This window comes from Acipenser ruthenus, chromosome 1 (assembly GCF_902713425.1).
Source record: "Acipenser ruthenus chromosome 1, fAciRut3.2 maternal haplotype, whole genome shotgun sequence".
Lineage (NCBI taxonomy): Eukaryota > Metazoa > Chordata > Actinopteri > Acipenseriformes > Acipenseridae > Acipenser > Acipenser ruthenus.
In genome coordinates this window covers 36,174,035-36,199,540 of record NC_081189.1, presented here as the reverse complement: position 1 = coordinate 36,199,540, position 25,506 = coordinate 36,174,035, and the positions used below count along the sequence as shown (strand labels likewise).

Sequence of the window (25,506 nt, the reverse complement as noted above, 5' to 3'; positions counted from 1 at the left end):
CCTTCCGGTATAGTAAATATTTCACATTCCCAAATGTCCATTTGAAATAGCTTTTAACCACCAACATCTGCAAGTTTAGTCTATTCAAAGGTTTTCTTAATTGCATTGCTCCTGTTAAACCATTATTAGATTTTTTCAGATGATCAGTGTATGCTTTTCGATTAGGCTTTCAGCAACAGTTTAACCATCACTGTGGTTTATTTACCAGTAGATATTTAATTTCCTAGATCTAAGCTGACGTTAATTGGAAACAATTGGAACTGGCCAGCTGGAATATTCAGTAGTGACCCCCCTTATGTTTTGCTGAAAGACACAATATGGGCACAAACACGTACATATGTCACCATGACACACTGTCACCATGTGTTTCAATCATTTTAAAAGTGAAATTTTGCTAATATTTAACTACAGCAACTAAACATATACCTTTTTATAAATCATGTGTAAATCAAATTCAGTTGTTCCATTTCATAAATGTACCCTATACAGTTGTTCATAAATAAAAAGGGAACATTTGCTGCAGGTATCTCCATTTCTTAATGTAGTTATGTTGATGCCATTATGGGGTTTTGAGTGGTTTGTACAGTGTTGTGACAGAATATTCCTCTTTATTCCTGCAATTTTAATGTATTTCTGATGTCAGGGAAGATCCATATGGAAGAGGATATACAGTGAAACAGTTGGTATGTTGGATTGATGAATTGTAGTATGGAAGGCTCCCTTGGGCAATAAAAAAACAGAAATAATGAAGTTAGTTAGGACCCATATGAACAGCTGGAAATCCAAGAAAATTAATTAATTACAGTGTACGTGATGCTTAGCTTTCTGGAAACAGTTGAGAGAATTTACTCTGGATATTGAGATCTGTTCAGGTGTGGAATCTGCCCAACATTAATGTTTAAATAAAATGGTTAACCTATATCACATATTCTGTGGCAATATACTGTAATGGTTAAATACTATTTGGAAAAAGTGTGCTTTTAAACTTTGTAACTACTGTACTGTTGCATGTATAATTTGAAGGAACTTTTTTCAAAGAAAGGGTTCAGTTCAGCTATGAAATTATTGTGTTGCTTGTTGCGTTATAAAGCATGTACTTATAGTTATAGAATATAGTTCGAAACGCTTTTATTTAGGAGCCGCTGAAAGCAGAGCAAGTTATTCAGGAACGAGCAAGAAAAACAAGGACAGTGAACTGGAAAATCGGGAGCAGGCCCTGACAGATCTGCAGGGAATGCTGGTGGAAGACCTGCAGAGATACAAGCAGGCTATCAAACTTCAGCACTTCTATGAGAAAGCATCCAATGAAATAGAAAGGCAGTGCCAAAATCCAGAATTTCAGAAAACATACTTGGTAAACTCATATATTAGGCTATAAAGTGATTAACTTAGTATTGTTTTTTAAAAATGTTTTACCAGGAACAGAACCCAATTGTAATGTTATCAAGAAACAACTTTTAAGAAGGAGCAGCTAGATGATAGATAACGTATTTGATTTTATCTGTGCTTCAAACTAGGGTCATAAGGAGGTGGCCCCATCATAAATACAGAATAGGCATTTTTAAATCTGCCAATAAAAATACATGATGTGCATGTCACTGTGGTATTCTGTATGGAGTTGTGTTATTTAATATTGACTCTGCTTTTAGAAAAAAAATGAATTTCTGGAATCAATGCGTCTCAGTCCAACTGCGTGAAAGGAGGCAATACTGATCCTGTGCTTCCTCTCTCTATTGTAGTTAATATAATATAAATATATGACCAAAAACTTTTTTTTTGTTGCTAACAAAACTAATCAATTGTCAATTTTGAGGTCAATAGTCAGAAAACAATTCCCTCTGGAAAAAAAAAATACAATTGAACTAATCTTTAGTTCAGACACAAATGTCTCCAAATTTGAGAGAGAAGGGAGTCGTAAAGAAGCAAAAGGATGGTTAAATAAATACATATTCTGCTGTTAGCAATATACTTAGAAAGTGCCCAATTGGATTCCCCAACTGGTTTTAAAATGGGTTGCAAGCATGTTTGATTATAAATCCATTCTTAAAGCTATAGGTAATGGGTTATATGAAAAGCTACTATTCCAACATTTCTAATCAATTCTTAGAAAATTGAAGATAAACACCCTTCACTCACCTTTAAGTTACGTTTCATGATATACTATACAAGTACAGAGGCATATCAAAGAAAAAGGCTGCTTTATTTCAGTTGCCACATTTACATGTGTTCCAGGGGGAGAAGCCTTCGATTTGCACAGCCATTTGTTACAAAAATCTTTTGGATTGATAATCCAGTTCCTTTATATATAATAAGATTAGCATAATTGCCACTTTTACGTATCAATCTCTGATTCCTGGGTTTTTCATTTAGTCAATCAATCCGTTTAGGAATAAAATGTAGTCATATTGGGGTAGCATGGAAATATTGTTCCTGCCTATGGAGATCTGTCCACTATCAACAACAACTGTAAAACAATTGTCATATGGTTCTCATTAAGGTATTTCCATTGTAACTCATGATAAAGCACAGGCAAGCAGGTCAATGGAACAGATGGGTGAAGCATGGTAAGCTGTCTATTATGCAAATACCCAATACTGTATCTACAGTATAGACCAGTGGTTTTTAACCTTTTCTAAAAAATGTACCCTTTCTGTCTGAAGGTTTCAGCTCAAGTACCACTTTACAATTTCCGCTCTTCAGAATGGTACCACATTTGTAATAAATGATTTTTAAAAATGTTCCCATTTACTTAATATATCATTTGTGTCACAACAGTTTGGGACTGACAAAATGCTGGTTTAGGATAGAATACCAAACAGTAATTCTTAAAACTTCTAATAACTTTGGATGCACAGAATCAAAAGACAGTCTTTGGGAATCTCTTTGGAAACATACATATCCGCTTTCTATTTGGCTATTATAAATAATCCAGAATAGTCTACACTGTAAATGTTTATCACGTTATCATTTACTTCCCATCTCAGTATAATTATGTGTGCTTTTTTATGAAAGCTAACATAAAAATTATCTAAAGGGACTCGATATAACCTTCTGTCGCTTTGCACTTTCTGTAGACTCAAGAAACGACACACAGGATAATCTGTATGTACTCTATCAACAACCGAAAACGATTCAATCATCCGCTATTGCCGTTACTAAAATGCAGCCGTGCCTAATATCAGAGTGGAAGCCCGCTCAATCGAAATCACGCGTGTGTACAGGGGGATGATCATTTTGAAACTATAGCCAGACTGTAAACTATGAGCTGCTAACCCCTGGTTGAAAACACCTGTTAAGAACATTATCAAATTAGCTCAGACATTTCCAGCAATAATGCAATTCAGAAAGGAGGCAGTACATTTTAATTTAGTGTTGCATTTTTGTCATTTTTTTAGATACATACAATAATACTCAATGATCTAGGAAACTAAATTACATTAGTTGGCTAATTAGTTATTTTGTTTTGTTTTTTTTTCTCCTTACATTTACTTCAGGATAAGCAGTGCAGGCTATAGGATTTATTCCAAGTCGCCATGGTAACCAGACAGTTCTTTAACAACAGCAGCATGCATTTTTGCAAATTAATCCAGTATGCAGAATTTATTTATTTGTTTAGCTACTTAATATATATATATATTTTTATATATATATATTTTTTTATTATTTTTTTTAATTTATTGTTTAATTATTAGTTAATAGGTTCAACATTTGTTGGATGTTGGATGTCACTACTGCTTGCAGCATGCAGATTCTGTATAAATTACATGTCATTAAGGCATTGGGAACATTTCTTAGCAAGAAATATGAGTAATTTGTCAGCAAAAAGTTACCTTAGAATACTGATTAAGCATTTTAAAACAGTGTTTTATAGTCTCGGTTGAACCTGGTAGTATAAGGAAACTTCTTTAAAATAATAAAATGTTTAATTATTTGTTTTTTAGGAAATTGCTGACAGTCAAGGAGAAACTGAAAACAAATCCCATTCTGCAGAGAAGAAAATCAAAGCCTGGTTAATTCAAGTGCAGAGGCTGTTAGTGCAAGTAACCACAAGAGTTTGCTTATGTCTGAGGTAGAGAACACTAAGGTGGATACCAAAATCAAGGAATCATCTGTGATTAAAGGAAGCACTTTGAAAACAACAGGTAGTGTCAAAGACCAGAAGTTCTCAGGTGGTGAAGACAGCAAGATACCCAGAAGCCCATCACAAGGGGAGAAAGGTGATTTGAAGTTGAAAAATAAGATGCCTACACAGATCACTGGCTCTGATTCTGAGCCTGTGGGAAAAGAGTTGATAAGCTCTGGAGGTGGACTTTTAAGCATCAGCAATGCTGAACAGGAGGCTAATAATAAACCAAGAACAAGCAGCGAGGATACAAATGGTCAGCCACCAAGCAGGTTGGCAGTTACCCCAAACAGTGGTGCTGTAGCAACCAACCCATTAGCTGAAGATAGCGCATCCAAAAAGGAAGGCTTTTGGGAAATCAATGGCCAGTCGATGTCAAATGACAACACAGGATCCTTGAAGAGGCTGAACCAGAACCGGAGAAGTTTGGTAAGTTCTAGCCTTAAAGCTGAAGGTTGTGCTGTGATATGTAATGTTTCCCAACTATTCAACCCAGCATTAAATGTCAATTCCAGTTCTTGTGCAGAATAAAGTTGATTAAGGGTTTAAAATGTTTAAATAGGAGATCAGGTTTCTATTGCTGAATCACAGAAAATTTGTATACATACTTGCAAGAAATTATCAGATTATTTTATAGATGTTATATTTTATTTGCAGGGTTTCAATTATAATTAATCATTTTTTAATCTCATTTTTATTAGAGTATGGAAACGAAGTATGAAAATGACAAAGCTGAATTAGCAGCTAAAGTCACCATGAGCCCCAGATATCAGCTGTTTTTGGCCAACGAGAATCAGGATAGGCTTACAGATACAGCTCATACAAGAATCCAAAACGAACAGTATGGACTGAAACACACTGCGAAGAGTACTGACCCAGCCTTGTCTGAGGGATCCACTGTTACCAGGACCACAGACTCAGGATTGGATTCGACTGTAGGTTCAGAACCTGGACATGAGATTAGTCCAAACCTGGGACCATCTACAAATCCAAACAAAACAGATAGGGGTGAAGCAACTGAATTTGTGGGAGGGAACTATTCTGAAGCTTTATCGATTAAGGTATGCATTTGTAGATTATTCATGCCTTGGTGTGAAGGTGTATGTGTACATTTCTTTAAATTTCCCTTTAAAATCATTCAAAAGAATGCAGTGTTTGCATCAGTGTTATGGTTGAGTGAGTTAATTGCATGAGAAAATTGTAAGGCAGTACAGGGGGCATACGACAAATATGAATATTCAGCTGTCACACATTGATTTTTGAAGGACATTTTAAAAAGTACAGTTTTTGTTGTAAACTCCAAAGCCTGTTCTGTAACACTGTAAAATACCAGTTTTTGTATATTTTAAATGTAAAGACGGTATGCTAATAAATACTGTATCTGGTTTATCTTGTAATGTCTGTCGTATGCAATATACAGTGTAATATATAATATAATTTTAATATACAGTGTCATGGATTGTTTTTAGATTCCTGGCAATGAGACCCCACCAAGGGCATTTAATAGCCCATATAGATCTCCATCTGCTGAATATGACCGAATCTTCAGAATGTCCGACTTCAAGGTAATCTGTTGCAAGTTACTTAGTTCTGAGCCTGAGATATTTCAATATAAATGGATATACTCAGGCTCTCCTTATAATATCATCATTTATGCTGGCAAATAGCAGTAACTAGCAGGCTGGAATTTTAAAGTCAACTACTGTATAGTGTAATTGAGATGTGTTATTGATTTTAGTATTTTATTCTGCTTTCTCAGGAATGCCTGTCTCCTACACCCTCAGAAGTCTCGCTCAACTCAATGAGCTCATACAGCCAGTGGAGCGGTGTTACTCTCCCCCAAACCAGCTTTCCTCAAGGTAGATTCGCTATCTATGAGAGCTGGGGCAGGCTCAAGGGGGTAAGCTCGACGTATTCCTTCACTACTGGAATATAAAAAAAAGTTAGGCTTTTCACTAAAGTATACTTTAATGACTTGATTTTTGTTTATTATATTAAATAGTTTTCTTTACACTAAAAGACTTTTGCTATTTGATAAAATGAGACTCCACAATAATTTGTATTTATAAAGCATTTGTAAATGTGGACCCTACAGTTAATGGGGTCTGTTTTAATGATCGAAACCATGTTGGATCTAGAAAATGCATTTACATCTACATTTGGAACAACGTCACCTGATAGATCAAAGTCTGTTCTAATCTGTTAAGCATCTGAAGGGTTTGTTGTCTGCACCAGTATATGAGTCAACATGGCATGCTTCTAGTACTTGCAGTAGTGGTTTTAAATTACAGCTCAGGAAGAGATGTGGAAATTAAAAAGCATCACTACTAATATATGTTTCTATTTATTTCTTCAGTCATTCATTTATTAATTAAACTAATTTATCAATTGAATGTATCTTTTGCTCACAGATGTTGCCTGCCCTTCCTAATCTACGACCTGGAATTCACCACAAAAGAGATTATATTCAAGAGCTCATCAGGCTTTTAGATGTTAGTGAAAAGGTACGAGTTTATTCATAGCATTTTGTCTTTCATTTTTGTGTGCCATAATTCAAATTGGCAAATTTTAAGTTTAAAGAATCAGGGATGACAGTTCTGTTGTTAAATTATGCTTATCTATGAAAAATACTTTCCCTCTGTATTCGTGCTTACTGAATATGTACATTTTCAAAATATACAACTTTCCTTGATTTTACATGCTGAATGGGTAACCAGACATGTCTTATGTCCAGTGTTATGACTTGTCAAATCTCTATTCATTCATGATGAACCCTTTCAAAGGGCCCTATTTTGAAGCAAGTGCTAAAGCAAGTCTTCTGAGAGGAATTTCTATAATCAATAGTAGCAGTATAAAACTAGGGGGAAACACCAATAGTTACAGAAAGGATCAGTTAAATTAGAGTTCTGACTAGCTACAATGAGTTTATTGCTCTCTGAAAAAATGTATCTACAGAATGTCGGTGGGATCCTCAGGTATGTCTGATTTGTTTTTACATTGTCGTTATTCATTTAACTTCAGAATGGCCCTCTTAATTGGCAAAATGTTATTGTCTAGCATAGTACTGAACATTATATTTTTGGTGTTGTGGCAGAGAAATGCTTTTCTGGAGGCAGAGAGCTTGGAGATGTCCAGGGAGAGAGGCAGGATACGGTACGAGATGAGAGGGTTGCTGGTGAACAACGAGGACCTGATCAGGAACATGGCAGTGATGCAGAATGAATTAAAGAAGCTAAAGGACAGGGTACTGGAGCTGGAACGAGAAAACTTCACGCTGAATGAGAGTATCACACAACTGGAGGTACACACTTATTAAAACTTGGATTACCTGTAATAATGGTCTGAGTCCCAATAGTCATAGAAGCAGAATGTGTCAGGGCACTGACATGTATCTACTGCGTACCTTGACAGCTGAAACTGAGAGCATGTTCTAAGTTTCCATTTATTGATTCAAATATTCAAAAGTTACACACATATTATTGTTTAAACATTTATCGTTAGACACAACAAATATGGCACCTAGTTATAAACGGAAATCAGATAATGATCAGTTACCTAATGTTCTGGGAGATAGCTCAGCTACAGAGATGGTCTGTTTTCAGGAGATGATTCAGGTTGCTTTTTCGCATTCACACTCTCTCAAGTACTTGTCTTAAATATGTTGCCTAACTGGGTGGTGTGTGAAGCTGAACTGTGAACTTACATTCTGTTATCCTAACAATATTTAAACATTATCAATTTCTTGGCATGTGTTACAATGTTGTTCCAGACACAGAACATGCACATAGTCAAATGTACCCCAGGTTATCATCTCCTTGTTCTTGGGTTGAAAGTATTTTCTTTCTTGTAGGCTTATTTGGTATTCCTTGTTGTCTTTGCAGAGAGAGCTGTCAAATGCAAAGGAAGTTCTGGGAGAGGCTAATGACCAAGAATATGCCTTTACGTACCTACAGCAGTCTCTACATCAAAAACTACTTGAAGCTCAGGTATACAGTAACTATCAATACATTTCATGCAGCGTGCGTGTGTGTGTGTGTGTGTGTGTGTGTATGTGTGTGTGCGTGTGTGTGTGTTTCCGTTGTCCAGTGCTTGAGTGTAACAGAACAAGAAATGTATTTTCAATTAACATATTTGTTACTGTTACACATTTGAACATACATATGCTATATAGAAAGAGAAGCACCATTCCAGTTTTGAGAGTTAACCAGATAAGGGCGGATTTTTCTGGCCAAAGTATTATTGCCCTAGATTTAGATTTAGCCAGCAAAAAAAGATGTCCATTGGATCTGTATTGCCCACTGAGTAGACCTGACCTCGACTGACATCACAGCACTTCCAGCAGCACTGTGCTCCTTGACACTATGCTTGGACAGGTTGAACTTCAGCTGAGGTGCAACATTACCCTTAATGTGCCACCAACACCACTTTCCGAAGCACTTGAGTTTCCTTGGAGGTCCAACATTGCTTAGCAATGAGAGCAGCCAAGACCAAAATGAAAAGTAGTACTGTTCCAGGTTATTGTATGGGAATTGTATGACTGTTCTAACTTCTTTTTTATGTTAAATTAGATTTTAACCCTTGGAAAACCTTGTTAACCAAAACAGTTTCTCAGAAATACAGGACCGCTTTTACAAATTTTGACCATAATTACAACACAGTGATACCTTTAGAGGTACACCCATATAGACAACCATTTTTTCTTTATTACAGGAGGCTTTGGATAACCAGAGCAAGCGATGTGATGCAATGGCAGAGAAGCTGTGGCTGGCTGAGAGGAACCAAGACCAGCTGGAGACGGAGAAGCAGAACTTGGACACAAAAATTGTTAGCCTCAGCAGCACTGTGCTCAGGCTAGAGACAGAGGTACTGTAGTCGTTGCAAGAGTTGAACATTACTTAGGAATGGGGGTTCTCTTTACACTTTGTCCTGAAAACAAAACACACTGTGTAGAGCTGCACGATTTCTTTAAAATGTCTTCAACAAAAAAAGACACCAGCTGCATCAAAGATCAGAAATATTTCTGCTAAAGATCGCTCTGTCAGTACATGAAGGGTTATTTAAGCTTTTTTTTAATATAATTCACTGATGGTGAAAATAGACTTGTTTCTGCTTTTATAAATGATATCTTGAAATACCAATTTTTAGACAGTGAAATGCCATAAAATAAAATAAAAATACTATTGAAAAAATACAGCTCTACCTGTAGCACACTGGAAGGACAGTGCACATTGTGAGTGTGGCCCCTCTGCTTTCTTCAAGCTCGGGGAAGCACTGAAGGTGTCGGCTGAGGCTGCTGCAGGGATTACTCTCCACCAGCAGTACAAGGAGAAGACCCAGAATAGCATCGAGGAGCTGGAGGAGAGGCTGAAGGAGAAATGCCAAGAGCTGGAGGAGGCACAGTGCAACAGGACTAGACAACTGGAGGAGGTACTGGAAACAAACTCTCCCTTAACTGAAGGGGTGTCACAAAGTATTATTAGTAGTATTAACCTCTATATCGCAAAAACTAGAGGTAGTAAGACTCATTTTTTGCTTTAGAATGTCGCCACCTTCAAAAAAATATTAATCAATCATGTATTTGATCAGTTTATTTATTTATTATTTATTTGTTAGCAGACGCCTTTATCCAGGGCGACTTACAGTCGTAAACAAAAAATGCATTTCAAGAATCACAAGTATTAATACAATTAAGAGCAAGATAAAATACAATGATAATGCCTGGTGCTCTTTCTGTGAATGTACACTTTTGTAAAACATTGTTTGTCTATTATAAAAAACTATTTATGAACTATTTAAAAAAAGTATTCATAAAAAAAATCTACAGTACTTGATGCTGTCCTTTTTTGACATGGGTTTACAACAGGTACTGCACCAGTGGGTATCATTTTATGGAGATTAAGGAGCGGCTATGCTAATATTTCGGATGTCACACATTAAAAGTATCATGAATTAAACATGCATTGCTTTAAAAAGGGTGTTTATAACAACTTTGTATGATTGTAGAAGGATACAGAAATGTTCCAATTGTACGTACCTAATCGCGGCCTCACTCTGGGTGCCAAAAGTTGTTGTAAACAACAAATACAAACAAAAGCTTCAGTATTTTTAAATACAATATAGTTATTTGTAAGATTAAGTTTGACACCCCTGCATGATTAGACATTTATACAGCTGTACATGTCTTTCTTCACATCCTTTGCAACACTGAACAATTGAAGTAAGACAGCTTAATGTTTAAACCAATAATCCTAAGGGACTGTTCACAGGAATAATGTTCTTGAATAGAAAAATAGCATCTTTTCACACCAAAGGTGTAATTTACCATTAACAGCAAACCATATGCTTTGACATCAAAGAACTGAGACAATCAGAGTGAACTGAGGAAAACAAAAAGGTTTGTACAACGTGTATTTAAAACAGACACCTACAGTATACATGCAGTAGTTCATGGCATTTATTTAGCATTTAGCATTTTCATAAAAGTTCATGTTATGTTTCCAGCCCGCTATATTTTAACAGCTTACAACTCTTCCCAGAATTTTTATTTTTACTTTAAAATGCACTTTTATTTTTTTAATCATAAAAAAATAACAATTGACTGTATGTTTTTATTCTTTTCTTTTGATAACTTAATAAATTCATTGGTTTCTTCTTTTTCTGTGTGTGGCATGATCTAGTTGTCCTTAAAGCAGCTGGACAAGGACAGGCAGTTAGAAGAGGAGATACAGCTGCGGGAGCGACTGCAGCTGCTGTCCAAGCAAGCGGAGAGATCCATCGAAGATCTTCAGATGGAACTCCAGACAACTACCCAGGCCAAGGAAGAGCTTAGCAAGCAGCTCAAGCAGGCCCAGGTAAAATGGTTTACAACCTCTGGGAACTTGGGTCTGTTTACTTGCTTGTTTGTTTGTTTATGGCAGACTTTGCTAAAGATTTCCCCAGTTATTGGGGATATGTATTGAATTATCATGTATCCACCACAGAACCATTGCAGATTTGTCACCAATTCAGCGCTGTCTTTCCAGTGTTGGCCTTACACCTCACTGACAGTGTGTACTGTGTTTATTTGAATGGTAAGACGTTTGTCTTTGAACTGTGAGGTTAGCAGTTTGCATCCAGCCCTTGCCTGAGATACTGTAGCAAGCCATTACAGTGCGCCCTATGGGAAAGAATCCTGACCCCTGTGGTTGAAACTGGTAATTAATGTGTATTTGTTATTTACATTCTAGGCTGTCTTGTGAGACACATGGTTCCCTCTAAAAGTTTCACTCTGGTGGTCAAGATAGTTGTCACAAAGTAAAGAATATTTTATTGTAAGTTTCAAGAAAAACAAACTAAACAAATGAGCATCATGCTAATTATAGGGAGTGATGAGCCCCACTGACCATCTGGTGAATATCTCTGTTAATTACTTTAAGCAAAACAGTTACTGCTTTCTCATTTCTCTTACATTCTTTCTGTTAATGCTACAGGAAACAATAATTGATCTGGAAAGTGATTTAGAAGAAATGAATGACACTGAACATCGATGGGCAGGAAAACACAAAAGAACCATGGAACAGGTAATAACATTTACGTCTGTCCATTTCTGAAAACATGTCTTTTGCGTTCCTCCTATAATCCACTTTATTAATCCTCTATCTACTCAGTTGTCAGTGAAACTCCCACTGAACAGAAATTGTTGTCATCAAAAGACTTACCTTGAAGGAATGGATCGATTGATACATAAGTTATTAGAGTTGGATACTTGCCTTCTTCTATCATGTCAAAAAGTGAGAAAATGGAATTCATAAATATTAAATAAATGCAAATAAATGTAATGAGTTCTAATTGTCAGATTTTGTGAATTGGGCACTTTGATTGGCTGAGAGGGACTTAGTGAATTATATGTACACATTAATGCGTGCTGAATTTAATACATGTTGATGTTAAATTGTTGAGGTCTATACATGGGTCTACATATATAAATGGAACACAGCGTTCATATGCCTGTCTCAGTCTGTTTAAAAGTATGTATTTTACAGAATGAGCAGCTACAGATCAAGTTACTTCATGAAAGAGATTTGAGGGAACAACTGGAATGTGACAAACAGATGCTGGAGAGACAGGTAAAATGTTTTTTTTTTAATAAATTGGGTATAAACCTTTCCTGTAAAGAGGGATGGAGACATGTAAAAAAGATATATTGTCGTGTCAAGATGCGAGTAGTGCGAGTGAATAATAGAATGCCCAGACCAAATGTCCCAGTGCAAAATGATCCGTTTTTATTCTTTAAACATATTAAAACAGTCTGCAATGGTATTGGGTGGTAAATGGCGACATTGCAGTCTCCAAATAATAATATTACTTATACACAATAATTAACAATCCACATCCGCACACAGAAATGCGCTTGGGTCCTTTTCCAGTGTTTGTTGTGCTGTGCAGTCCCGTGAAGCTGGTGCTGGGGTTTTTAGTGCTGGCTCACTGGCTGCAGCTCCCTGGCTCTGTACTCCATTATCAAAACACAAAACAAAACAAACTGACAGTGCTCTGGCTTATTAGTTATTCAACGTAAGGGGCCGTTCTGACATAGCTGCTTCCCCTTTGTACCACGAAACTCCTCCCTGCAATCAACCCATCGCCATGGTTTCTCCAATCGCTCTCTGCCCTGTAGCTGATTGCAGTGGAGTCCTTCCGTGTACATGCAGCTACACACTCCCCATAATATGGCCACCTTCTGGTTTCCGTCTACCATCGAGGCTGCCCATTTAGGAGGAAGCATACCAATAACTTTACCCAGCATCCTTTCTGGGAGTGAGGGAGATTTCCAGCTAGAATTCCTTCGCTCTCTGTCACCTGCCCTCTATAAAAGTTTCCCCTCATTTTGCACTTTATCATGGTATGCATTAACAATGCTTTATAATACTTATCTGTGCTTTTATATTTTTACAATTAATCATATTGTTAAACCAATCGTGATTTGACAGACAGACCTTTCTAGATTGATCTAATAATACAGGGGTGGCCAGGCCTGGTCCTGGAGAGCCACAATCCTGCAGGTTTTCTGGGTCTCTTTAAATCATCAATGGCCAACGACCTAGGAAACATGTTAGTTTTGACCAATTAAGAAAACAATTGGTTCAGTAATTGAGAACTCGGGTGGAACAAAAACCAAAAGACCCTGCGGCTGTCCAGGACCACGATTGGCCACCCCTGTAATAATATATTAACTTACATGAACATATTTTTTTAATGCAGTACCACTCTTTTTCTGATGAGGGAGATACAGACCCATTTCCAGCTATGCAGTGTAAATATATGTATTCATCTCTACCTTAGAAGATAAGAAACTGTGAATGAAGGACTAGCAAACGGAGTTTAGCTACTGTACCATTGTATTTTCATGAAGCTTTCAGAAACTCACTACATACCACTTAAAGCTTTCACGAGTTGTATTCTTGAAGGTATGGATTTGTTAACGAAATGCTTGTATTTTAGAACAAAGATCTAGAACTTGAATTGCGGGACCTGCGGAGCTCTCAAACTCACGAGGACATACTCTCGAAGACAGAAATAAAGGCCAAAGAGATGGAAAGCAGCCTGAGAGCTGAAGAGAGGTTAGTGGCTTTATGTGAAACAAAAGCTGGGCTTGGTTGCTGATCAGTTTATTTGAAACTTTTTTTTTATTATTGGATATCATTTTTATTCAAATTATTTTGATAGATGTCAGCCCAGCACTAAATATGAATACAATTTCTGCACTCTTATTCTGATTCAAAATTAATTACTTTGCTAGAACCACTTTCAACTTTTCAACTTAATTTCTAAATGAAACATCCTATCTAGTTAATAATCTAACCACTGTGCCTTGATTCTAATTCATGCTGTTCTCAAATTAAGTACAACACAAATATGTTTTCTAAAATAAAAAAAAAATAGTTTATAGTTTATTATGTATTTTTAAGAGCTTGTGCTGTCGTTGATGTGACTGGGTGTATGGGATCTAAAGTGTTATTGTGCTCCCCAATAATGTATTCTGTGGGGTAATAGCACAGAATCACTTGGGATAAACTCAAATAATCTAATTAGCCTTGATTATGATGTTCCTGACTGTGAAAGTTAATTACTATAACTCCAACATCACTTGAATTAAAAATAATTAGTTGAATCTGAATTTTGTAATGCATATTATGTCTTATATAATTTGTATTGGTTCCAAATCTGCATGTCTGGGTTGCATAGGGCACAGCAGCATTTTTTGCAATAGCCCTGTGAAGTTACAGTATACTGTAACCAACACTTATTTAGGGCCTTTTTTTTAGTGGATCATGCTTTTTGTACGCAATACTTTGTCCTCATAAGACAAAGCAAAGGTAGTTAGGGCCATGTGTGATACTGGTTTTGTAACATGGACAGATCTTTTTAAAATCAGTATTGACCGTGACTAAAATTGAAACATCAAGTCAGATATCTTATTGCCAATCCACTCATCCCTTCAACATTTGTGTCTGACTAGTCAATAACCCAGCCCATAACCCTCTCAATCCAGCGATGAGAATCTCCATCCTGTTCTATTAGATCTAAAGTACAAAGAATGACAGTGCCTAATCTTCTGTATGCCATTGTCTTTAGGAACAAAGCGACGCTGATGGGCATAATCCAGAAGATGGAGAGGAAGAATAAAGATTTGTCTGAGCAGATGGATGAAGAGCGTCGCCAGTTAGAGGAGGAAAAGGATCAGGTAAGGAAACAGGCAGGGGACTGCATCTGCAGAGAAAGTGGGTGGGAATTTAAAGCTCTAAGTCTTGACTCTATACTCTGTACTGCAGAAATATATTCCGAATAGTATGCAACATTTTAGAAGAATTCCGTGTATAGTTTACTTATTTTGTTTGTAAAACGACTGGGAAAAAAAAAAAAAAAAAAAAAAAAGATTGTGATTTTTTTTTTTATGTTAGTTTTACTCTACAGTCGATGTGAAATGAATGTCACTTTAATTAAAGTAAATGCCATATCCCCCAGTTTTTTGGTGCATTTCTTTCTGTCTGTGTGGCTGGAGTCCCCTGCTCAAGCAGCACAATTTTTGACCATGTCTGTTTGTGTGTTCCAGCTGGGGCAGCGAATGAAGAGCCTGAAACGGCAGTTAGGCCAAGCGGAGGAGGAGATGGAGCGACGGGAGGCTCAGAACCGCCACATTCAGAGAGAAATGGCGGAACTGAAGGAGTCAAACAGTCTGCTCCAGAAACAGCTGTCTGACTTGCAAATTCAGCTCAAGTAAGTTTGTAAATAGTAGGGGTGGGCAACGATGTAAAAATTGTTTATCGATATCGTGCACGTATTTCGGAGTCGATATCGATAATATCGAAGTCTTGCAAAACACAGAAATATAATAACACAATATCAAACATATACATGGGGCAGCAGTGTGGAGTAGTGGTTAGGGCTCTGGACTCTTGACCGGAGGGTTGTGGGTTCAATCCCCAGTGGGGGACACTGCTGTTGTACCCTTGAGCAAGGTACTTTACCTAGATTGCTCCAGTAAAAACCCTACTGTATAAATGGGTAATTGTATGTAAAAATAATGTGATATCTGTATAATGTGAAATAATGTATAATGTGACATCTTGTAACAATTGTAAGTCGCCCTGGATAAGGGCGTCTGCTAAGAAATAAATAATAATAATAATAATAATAATAATACAGACGTTAACAGATATTTACATATGAAAAGAAATAACTTGCTTTAATTTAGTGGTGTGCTTTGCTTCACTATATCCATGGACAACTACACGGCCTTATTATATTGTTTTAAACGTTCCATCATCAGCCACCTCAAAACCGAAATATTTCTATACTTCACTGCGCACAGACCTGCTAGCCAACCCAGAAGTAATTGAATCTTGCTGCTCTGTGTATAAATGCTGGCTCACCTCTAAAAGTATTAAGTACGGTGTCATGCCAAATTTTGCATTATTTTGAGATGTGTTTTGATGTTTTAAAAGTACATCTCATTTATAATACCAAAAGTTCACATTTTAAAAATACATTAATAATAGTGTAAGTAATCACACAGACAAAATGCAATGAACCGCTGACACATGCACTTATGTCAAAGTAATGTAGCATGGAATGAAATGGTTAAACAATACTTTAGTGCAGGGCTTCCCAACCTTGATACTGGGGACCCTGTGTGTCTTCTGGTTTTCATTCCAGCTGAGCTCTCAATTACTTAACTAAACCCTTAATTGAACTAATAATTTGCTTAATTTGCAAAGGTAGTGGCTGGTAGTGTCTCGCTCACACAGAGATTACCTCAGAAATAAAATAAAAATCAATGAGAATGTAATTGTTAGTTGCAAAATATAATGTTCTTTATGATGCCAGTGTCTGTGGTTATAAAGATAATAAAAAGAAGGACGCCACATGTCAAGAAATAGCAGAACAACTTGAAATTGATGGTATGTCTGTCTCTCTTTATTTCACCTTAATTTTACTAAAAGTGACGGAGGCACCACACACTGGTTTCATATTTCTATAAAATGACGCTCTTTGTTTTAATAATGTTGACCAATAATAATAATAATAATCACATTAGCTCTTTAACAAGCCGGTGGTATTCTCCCAACTGTTTCCTTTTTTTAGTGGGTGGTGTACCCATGCTCTTTTGTGTTTTATTTATTTTATTTTGTCTCCTCAAAAGGAGACAGGAGTCTTTTCTTTTCATGACTAGCTACATAATTTTTTTGTACTCGTGCTGTATTCGTGTCGTTCACTTCGCTCCCGGTGGCATACTTTATTTTGTGAAAACCCAAGATTTAACTGCTGAACGATAATGTTTTTCAGATTTATCTGTCAGGTAAATGTTGAATCACCAAGTTTAAACAACAAAAAAAAAGATTTAAATTACATGTATTTTTTCACAGATTTATTTGTTAGAAATGTTAGCTAAATGTTCACTTGCCAAATGTAAACAAAATATTTAAATTCACTGAATTATTTGTTAGAAACCCGGGTTTAACAAAAAAAAAAAAAAAAAAAGATTTATAGACTGATTTTAAATGTTGAATTTGTGATACACGTATGTATTTAGCTAAATCAGGATTCGCGATTGAATACATGATTTACATATAAAAACACCTGTTAAATTATAAAGTTAAAGTCTAACGTTTTAATCGGAGGGCGGGGTGACAAAATATATGCTAAAAAGGTGGGCGGCATTTAAAAAGTTTGCGCACCAATGTCTTAACCTTATATCTAAAAATGAATATAGCACCATCTACTGGATATTTTACATGTAGGAGGAGTTGGATAAAATGGCTGCCTTACACTGAGCTTATACTGTCGAGTTACTTGTTTTGTTTTAATAAAGTGTTCGGTTCATTGAATTACTTGCTGCTGTCTTTTATGGGAATTCACCGCAGTGTGGTGTTTGCTTACGATATTATATCAACATATCGATATTGGTGCCCACCCCTAGTAAACAGATTTATGTACTGCCCCCTGGCTGTCAAAAAAACACTGGACACATTGAAAGTAAAAGATGGGATAAATATTCCAATGCCTCAACCTTTCTCTATATTTGATTAATCTGTAGTTTTGAATTGGGGAGTCTGCTTCACCTTTCAGGTTACATACACTGTAATATCTGCTTGTCCAATTCTGATGACACTTTCAATGGACATTCTTCAACCTGGCTCTCTTTTGAACCGTTTTGAGCTTTATTCAGTTGTGAAATAGCTTGTATTACAGGCTTCTTTACTGGAAATAACAGTTTGTGTTAAAGAGCTTGAGGATGTCTTCCTGTGATGAACTTCTTTAAAATAAAAAGACAATTTTAAGTTTTTAAAATCTGTAATGTGTACAGTACTAGAGGACCCAGCAACACAGTAAATCTCAGTGTGATTCCGTACCATATAAGACAATGTAAATATACTAACAAAAGGCAATCCACACCTGTTGTGTAAATATATACACTCAACCACCTTTGTTTGAGCATTTAGATACAGTGCCTTGCATAAGTATTCACCCCCCTTGGACTTTTCCACATTTTGTAGTGTTACAACCTGGAATTAAAATGGATTTAATTGGGATTTTTACCATTTGATTTAGACAACAAACTTAACACTTTGAAGGTGCAAAATATTTTTTATTGTGACACAAAAGTTAATTAAACAAAAAAAAGACATTTGTTGGTTGCATAAGTATTCACCCCCCTGAGTCAATACTTGGTAGAAGAACCTTTGGCAGCAATTACAGCTGTGAGTCTTTTTGGGTAAGTCTCTACCAGCTTTGCACATCTGGATCCTGCAATTTTTGCCCATTCTTCTTGGTAAAATTGCTCAAGCTCTGTCAAGATGGATGGGGACCGTTGGTGAACAGCAATTTTCAAGTCTTGCCACAGATTCTCAATCGGATTGAGGTCTGGGCTTTGACTGGGCCATTCTAAGACATTCAGGTTCTTGTTTTTAAACCACTCCAGTGTAGCTTTGGCTGTGTGTTTAGGGTCATTGTAACCTGCTGGAAGGTGAACCTCCGCCCCAGTCCCAGGTCTCTTGCAGACTGAAACAGGTTTTCCTGTAGAATTTCCCTGTATTTAGCTCCATCAATCTTGCCCGCAATCCTGACCAGTTTCCCAGTCACTGCTGATGAAAAGCATCCCCATAACATGATGCTGCCACCACCATGCTTCACTGTGGGGATGGTGTTCTCAGGGTGATGAGCAGTGTTGGCTTTGCGCCACAGATAGCGTTTTGCGCTAAGACCAAAAAGTTCCATTTTGGTCTCATCAGACCAGAGAACCTTTTTCCACATGTTTGCTGTGTCTCCCACATGCCTTTTGGCAAAATAAAAACGGGATTTGATATGGTTTTTTTCAGCAATGGCTTTCTTCTCGCCACTCTTCTATAAAGCCCAGCTTTGTGGAGCGTCCGGGTTATAGTTGTCCCATGGATGGTTTCTCCCATCTCAGCTGTGGATCTCTCCAGCTCCTTCAGAGTTACCATTGGCCTCTTGGTTGCTTCTCTGACTAATGCCCTCCTTACCTGGTCACTGAGTTTTGGTGGACGGCCATATTCATTCCATTTTTTAATAATGGATTTAACGGTGCTCCAGGGGAAGTTCAAAGTTTGGGATATTTTTTTATAACCCAACCATGACTGGTGCTTCTCCAGAACTTTATCCCGGACTTGTTTTGATAGCTCCTTGGTCTTCATGATGCTGTTTGTTTAGATATGCTCTCTAACAAACTCTGAGGCCTTCCAGAAACAGGTGTATTTAATCTGAGATCATGTGACACTTTAATTGCACACAGGTGGACTCCATTCAACTAATTATGTGACTTCTGAAGGCAATTGGTTGCACCAGAGCTTATTTAGGGTTGTCACAGCAAAGGGGATGAATACTTATGCAATCAAGACTTTTCAGTTTTTTATTTGTAAATAATTTTGAAAAATATGTAGATTTTTTTCCCCACTTCGACATTATGGACTATTTTGTGTAGATCAGTGACAAAAAACCTAATTAAATCCATTTTAATTCCAGGTTGTAACACTACAAAATGTGGAATAGTCCAAGGGGGGTGAATACTTATGCAAGGCACTGTATGAAGACACTTTAACTGATTTGTTTCTGAACTAATTCCTTAAATTCATAACCACAGTTTGTCATATATTTAAACTAATTACCAGCAATACTTATTTTCAAGAAATGTATGATAATGTATTGTGCATGATTTAAATCTTTACTGTTTACATCAAACCCATTCCATTAATAGGATGCAGGAATATGTGTTGTTGGCCATTGCAGTATATACACTTTTTTCAATGGTAGAAAATCTTGAAATGCTAAAAGTAACTAAAATGCATTAAGTCTCAATGACTTTAAATTTATCTTGACTGTCTTTTTAAAGTGGAGTCAGTCCAACTCTAACCTCCAGCTTACAGCAGCATAGTTAATACCTGCCAAGTCAGTTATGTTTAGAATATACAGAAAAACACATTTAATTAATCCAAACTGGTTCTTTCCCAATTTACACGTGAGCAAACAGCATAAACGTTTATTCAGGTACCAAGGAATGTACTTCATACACTGTAAATAATGCTAATTGGCACACCCTGTTCCTGTTTCTCCCCTCCCTGCAGACAAAAAGAGTCCTTTATGATGAAGAAATCCCGGGACATACTGAACATGAGAATAGATCTGGATAGCGAAGAAGAGGAAGAAGCAGTGTCTGACATTCTTAAACAATAAGAGCCGACTGATCAATTGACTTACCCATTCTCAACAGAACCATGAAAACGAACTGTTTAAAAGGGACACAAGTCATGACTTGACTCGGTAGATTTATATATATATATATATATATATATATATATATATATATATATATATATATATATATATATATGTATTTTAACAGCAGGTAAACTTAATTTAGAAAAAAAAAAATTCTTTACAGCAAGTACACTGACTTAAAAATTTGCCCCCGGGCCTGAAAATGTCTGTGGGCGGCACTCCTTATAAATTAACACAGAGATGTTGAGCTTACAGAAGTAAGGGAGGGTGACCCAAATCAGGATGTTACACTGACCACTGACTATAATTTAATTCTTGGAAATTGATGGTAATATAACATAACGTAGCTAGAAAAGGAGGTGTCAACTAGAACGGTGTCCTGTTTTATTCCAGAAATTGTCATGTTTGTCTTCCTTCCTCCCTATTAGGGGTATTTCAACCAAGCTCTGGCTTGGAGAGTCAAATGTCCAGTCATACAATTTGATATATTTTTGTTCTTATGGCAACTAGTAGATGTTGAGCAAACATTTAAGAACAAATAAATAAATCGTTTCAGTGTTTACCTTTTCTTGATCTATATACAGTTCTGCGGTGTTGAAAGTGTTGTATTATTCTTTGCTATTGCACGAGGGAAAATGTCTTGTGTTCTGTTTGTTTATACATATTGTTTGGGTTTTGTTTCATATAATGGACAGTATAATAAGTAAGGCTAAATGTAATCTGTCTCTCAGTTATATTCAAACCCTTTTCATATTGTGGTGATGGGTTTTGAAAATCCCAACCTCGAGGATGCTGTCAAAATACTTGTTAGCTGCCAGCTTGCACAAAGTCTTCAGCAGAGGAAAAGGTGTTTGGGGGAAAAGGAGCAATATTTTTATTATTTATAAATATAGTTACATACTGTAATACAATGTAATCGTGGGACACTTTAGATTTAAATTGGGGTCTCAGCCACTTTACAGATGCGTTATTATCATTTTTATAACATGGACTGTTTGAAGGTATATTCATATTTATCGTGTTGCTCACATGCTATATACAGAACTAACTTTTTTTATTTTTAATGGGTGTTTTTCTCCTATTATTAAAAATCCATGTTATACTTTGGGAAAAAGCTTTGAAACTAGCCCCGTTTATCCGATCCTTGTTCCTTTAACGTTTTCCTGTATGTAAATATAAACTATTTTGGAGGAAACAATAAGAATGTATTTGTTTCATCATAGTTTGTTTTGAAAACATTTTAGTGCTTTGGAGGCTGAGTAAACAATATGACAAATGACCAAAATGATGCACCTTAAACTCATAATTCAAAATTGGAATTCCCTAACTAATTAGTGAAGTGTCCACTGTTTACTTGTTCAACAGGAAAACATATTTCTTATAGTATTAGATATATTTTAAAAAGCTTGGTAAAATGTTGCAAATATATATTTATTCTTTAAAGTATATTATTTTTGGTGTTTGAAAGAAACTGTTGTAAGAACAACTTTTTTTTTATTAAACTTTCCATTTTTCAACTCTGAAATGAATCTTTCTTATTATTACTGTGTGACTATTAAAATGAGGAAACTTTCCTTTTTAAAACAATTGTGTTTTTCCCTGTTAATATATTATAATATATTATACCACATTCAGCTATGTAAAACAGTAACTGGGAGCATGTAAAACACCAGGCTTCAACGCAGAACTAATCCCAGTAACATTTAGTACACTGATATAGAGTTGACTACACACCACACATGCAGTCTGTAATAGTAGGGTTGTGAAGCATTTTAACAATAGCAGCTCTTCAGAAGCAAATAGTCCTTGTGTTACACAACAAACCAAGCAAACACTGAACAAACTCTGTTTAGATTTAAGTAATATGTTCTTGAAGCCATGATTGATGAAAGGGGGTGTGCAACACAAGCTATGTATACGGCTGTGGCTTTTACAGCATACAGCAAAAAATGACCCACTGACCCTACTGTGGTTTCCTATAAATTGATAACAGTTTGGGGAATGACTGCACTTGTGAGATAGCCTTTTCATTGATATATTTTGCTTATATTTAAAGAAGACAATATTATCTCTTTAGTAAGTAAGGGGCCTGAGTGGGGTACAAAGGATAAGAAATGATGTAGTAACTGATCTATTATCAAGTTGTTCCTACAATTACGTATTTGTGCATCTATAGATTTTTTTACATTTTTTATTTATTGTATTTATCAGGGACACATACAATTAGAACATAAGTGTCACTTACATGACACAAGATTGCATTTTCAATTTAGCCAGTAGGCTAATTTCCATTGACAGTCTCAGGGCAGACATTGATCAACTGTAATAAATCTCCATATTACTTCTACAATATTTGTCAGCACACCCTGCGCGTATTGGAGATTATTTCAGACCAGCGTTTATATTGGCTCACTAGCTTCACTAGCTTCACATGCTTCATGCGGTCATTGAGAAGCTGCTAACACACGGCCTTGTAGCAACATCCTCAAGTATAAACCTCAAGTATTATTACGGTCTTTTTATATGCACTGGTTAACAAGGATACGGTATGCAAAATGTTGGAAAACATGCAGAAGTATAGAATTTGTATTTAAACTGGAATTAGATCTACCATTGTATAATACTAATACTACTACTACTACTATAATAATAATAAAAATAATAATAATAATAACAACAACAATTAAATCCACTAAAAGACAGCCCTGTAGATATCAGAACACAGGCGTGTAGGCTACGCTTACAGCATAATAATAATAATAATAATAATAATAATAATAATAATAATAATACAAACTTCTAAAATGTTTCTAAAAATGAACAATAAAAGCAATAAGTATTATTATCAAAAATAATTTATTGTTTAATCTCAAACTTATACATTGTTAATACAACAAAACACATTAAAATACACCAAGAGGTTTGTATCTGGCCTACTTTCAGCACGCTTAAAATTATCAAAACTTTTAATAACGTAATAGCTGCATTAAACAAATATGCATTACATGTAGGCCTACCTTAATTTACATTTTCTATTATTTATTAATCCTGAGTCACTTTCATCGCTGTCACTTATTAGCAGTTCATTACGCTCAAGCTCCACCTCGACTTCGACGGCAATGACAGAGACCCGGCGTTTATTTACAATATTTGCCAGCAGACCCGGCGCGTATTGGAGACCAGGCGATTTTTTGAGAACTGGCAATTATTTGAAGTTTTTCGATAATCAAGTTACAGTACAATTTATATAATATAAATATCCAATGTACACAATTCAAATTCAAATACATCCTGAATAAATTAATGATTGTATCATTGATTATGTTTCAGCCAAGCCTTAAGTTTATTACAAAATAAATAAAATCCTATAAAACCTTAATTTCTGAAGGAAGTGAGTTCTATAATAAAGTACCTCTTATAGAGAGAGCTGTTTGGGCAAATGCTGTTCTACGCCTTTCCACTTTACAATCCCCACATATAGCTTCCCTTGTGAACCTATTAGTATCTTCAGAGAGCTGTTTCATGAATTACTTTAAGGGTGGAGTACATAATCTATGCAAAGTTTTAAATACCATTTTCACATAAGAAAAGTTGACATAATTATCAAAACTCAGCAATTGGTACTTTCTCAAAATGTTACAGTGATGGAATCTCACAGGCTTTTTATCCAAGATGTTTAGAGCTTGCTTATAAAGAAAGCGTATTAGTTTAATTACTGATTCACTTTTTTGAGACCAAGAGGTAATACAATATGATATATGTGTAAAGATCATAGTGTGCATGAATAGTTTAGCAGCTTTGGTGGTTAAATTATCCCTAATATGTCTAAAATGTCATTTTAACTGTCCTAGTAACTTTTTTTATGTGCCTATCAAATTTCAAATGTGACTCAATAATAATTCCTAAAAATTTAACTTCTGAGACTTCCTCAATAACTTCCCCATCAATTTGGACATCAAAATTACTAGTCCTTAATTTCCTTATGGAGAAACACATACTAACGGTTTTTTTTTTACATTTAGGGTCAAACATGAAAAATTAATCCAGTTGGATATATTCCTCATATGCTCTGTCATTTTAGAAGCTGCCTCAGTGGGGTGTTTTGAAGATACATAAATAACTGTGTCATCAGCATACATCTGCAAACCCTAACCCTGGGCACACCTCAGGGAAGTCATACAGACTAAAAAGCAAGAGTCCCAACACCGACGCCTGTGAGATTCCAGTAACAGACTTTCTAAAAGGCAATTTAACATTCTCAACTAAAACACACTGGGTCCTGTCCTTTAGATAGGATTCAACCCATCTCAATGCCACTTCTGAAAAATTGAATTTAGAGAGAAGAACATGGTGGTTAACTGTGTCAAATGCCTTCTTTAAGTCCAAACACACAGCCCCAACCAGACCTCCTTTATCCAAATGTGCTTTTATCTTCTCTAGGAGAAAGCAATTTACGGATACAGTAGTACTGGGTCTAAATCCAAACTGTAATGACTGCAAAAAATTCCCAGACTCCAACTGATCTATCACCTGACCAGCTATTACCGTTTCTAAGACTTTAGATAATGTTGAAAGAATACTGATCAGTCTACAATTCATCACCTGTTGACAGTCCCCAGATTTATATATTGGAATGATTACAGCAGGTTTCCAATCTTCAGGAAACATACCTTTCGAAATGGAAAGATTAATGAAATAAGTTTAAGTGTCTATCCAGTACATCTTTACACCTCAACCTCAGATACCTTTCTTAGAACAAAAATGGGCTTCCCTTCAGTAATTAGTTAAACATTTTGTGTTTTATCTACTTCAAAATTCAAAACCAACTCCTCCACTGAATCAATGAAAAATCATTAAAAGTTTTGGTTATAGCTATCAGTCAATATTTTATCTTTTCATTTTTAGTTGATCTCCCACATGTACATTTTAACCTTTTCTTTTATTTAGTCTAAATGTCTCCATATAATTTTACTGTTTCCCCTAGCTTCTTTTATTATATTAATAAAATATTCTTCCTTTGCATTGCATATTTCCCTAACTACTTTATTTCTTAATCCTTTAAAAATCCTAAAATCATTATCTCTTCCACTTTTTAATAAAGATTTTTCTTC

General features: G+C 35.8%; 1 protein-coding gene across 5 annotated transcripts in view; it reads left to right on the top strand.

Moving 5' to 3' along the window:
• The window catches only part of LOC117420743 (cingulin-like), a 48,564-nt gene extending 26,644 nt beyond the window's left edge, over nucleotides 1-21,920 (top strand). For all 5 annotated transcript variants that reach the window (XM_059024437.1, XM_034034323.3, XM_059024432.1 and 2 more), the window contains 16 exons: nucleotides 3,942-4,552; nucleotides 4,825-5,184; nucleotides 5,593-5,688; nucleotides 5,883-6,023; nucleotides 6,535-6,627; nucleotides 7,218-7,424; nucleotides 8,005-8,109; nucleotides 8,834-8,986; nucleotides 9,383-9,550; nucleotides 10,801-10,974; nucleotides 11,593-11,682; nucleotides 12,145-12,228; nucleotides 13,601-13,719; nucleotides 14,735-14,843; nucleotides 15,213-15,376; nucleotides 20,242-21,920. In XM_059024437.1, coding sequence (XP_058880420.1) covers nucleotides 4,061-4,552; nucleotides 4,825-5,184; nucleotides 5,593-5,688; nucleotides 5,883-6,023; nucleotides 6,535-6,627; nucleotides 7,218-7,424; nucleotides 8,005-8,109; nucleotides 8,834-8,986; nucleotides 9,383-9,550; nucleotides 10,801-10,974; nucleotides 11,593-11,682; nucleotides 12,145-12,228; nucleotides 13,601-13,719; nucleotides 14,735-14,843; nucleotides 15,213-15,376; nucleotides 20,242-20,350 — 2,664 coding nt within the window. In that variant the 5' untranslated portion in view covers nucleotides 3,942-4,060 and the 3' untranslated portion in view covers nucleotides 20,351-21,920. The remainder of the gene's footprint in view (nucleotides 1-3,941; nucleotides 4,553-4,824; nucleotides 5,185-5,592; nucleotides 5,689-5,882; nucleotides 6,024-6,534; nucleotides 6,628-7,217; nucleotides 7,425-8,004; nucleotides 8,110-8,833; nucleotides 8,987-9,382; nucleotides 9,551-10,800; nucleotides 10,975-11,592; nucleotides 11,683-12,144; nucleotides 12,229-13,600; nucleotides 13,720-14,734; nucleotides 14,844-15,212; nucleotides 15,377-20,241) is intronic.
• The last annotated feature ends 3,586 nt before the right edge of the window (nucleotides 21,921-25,506 follow it).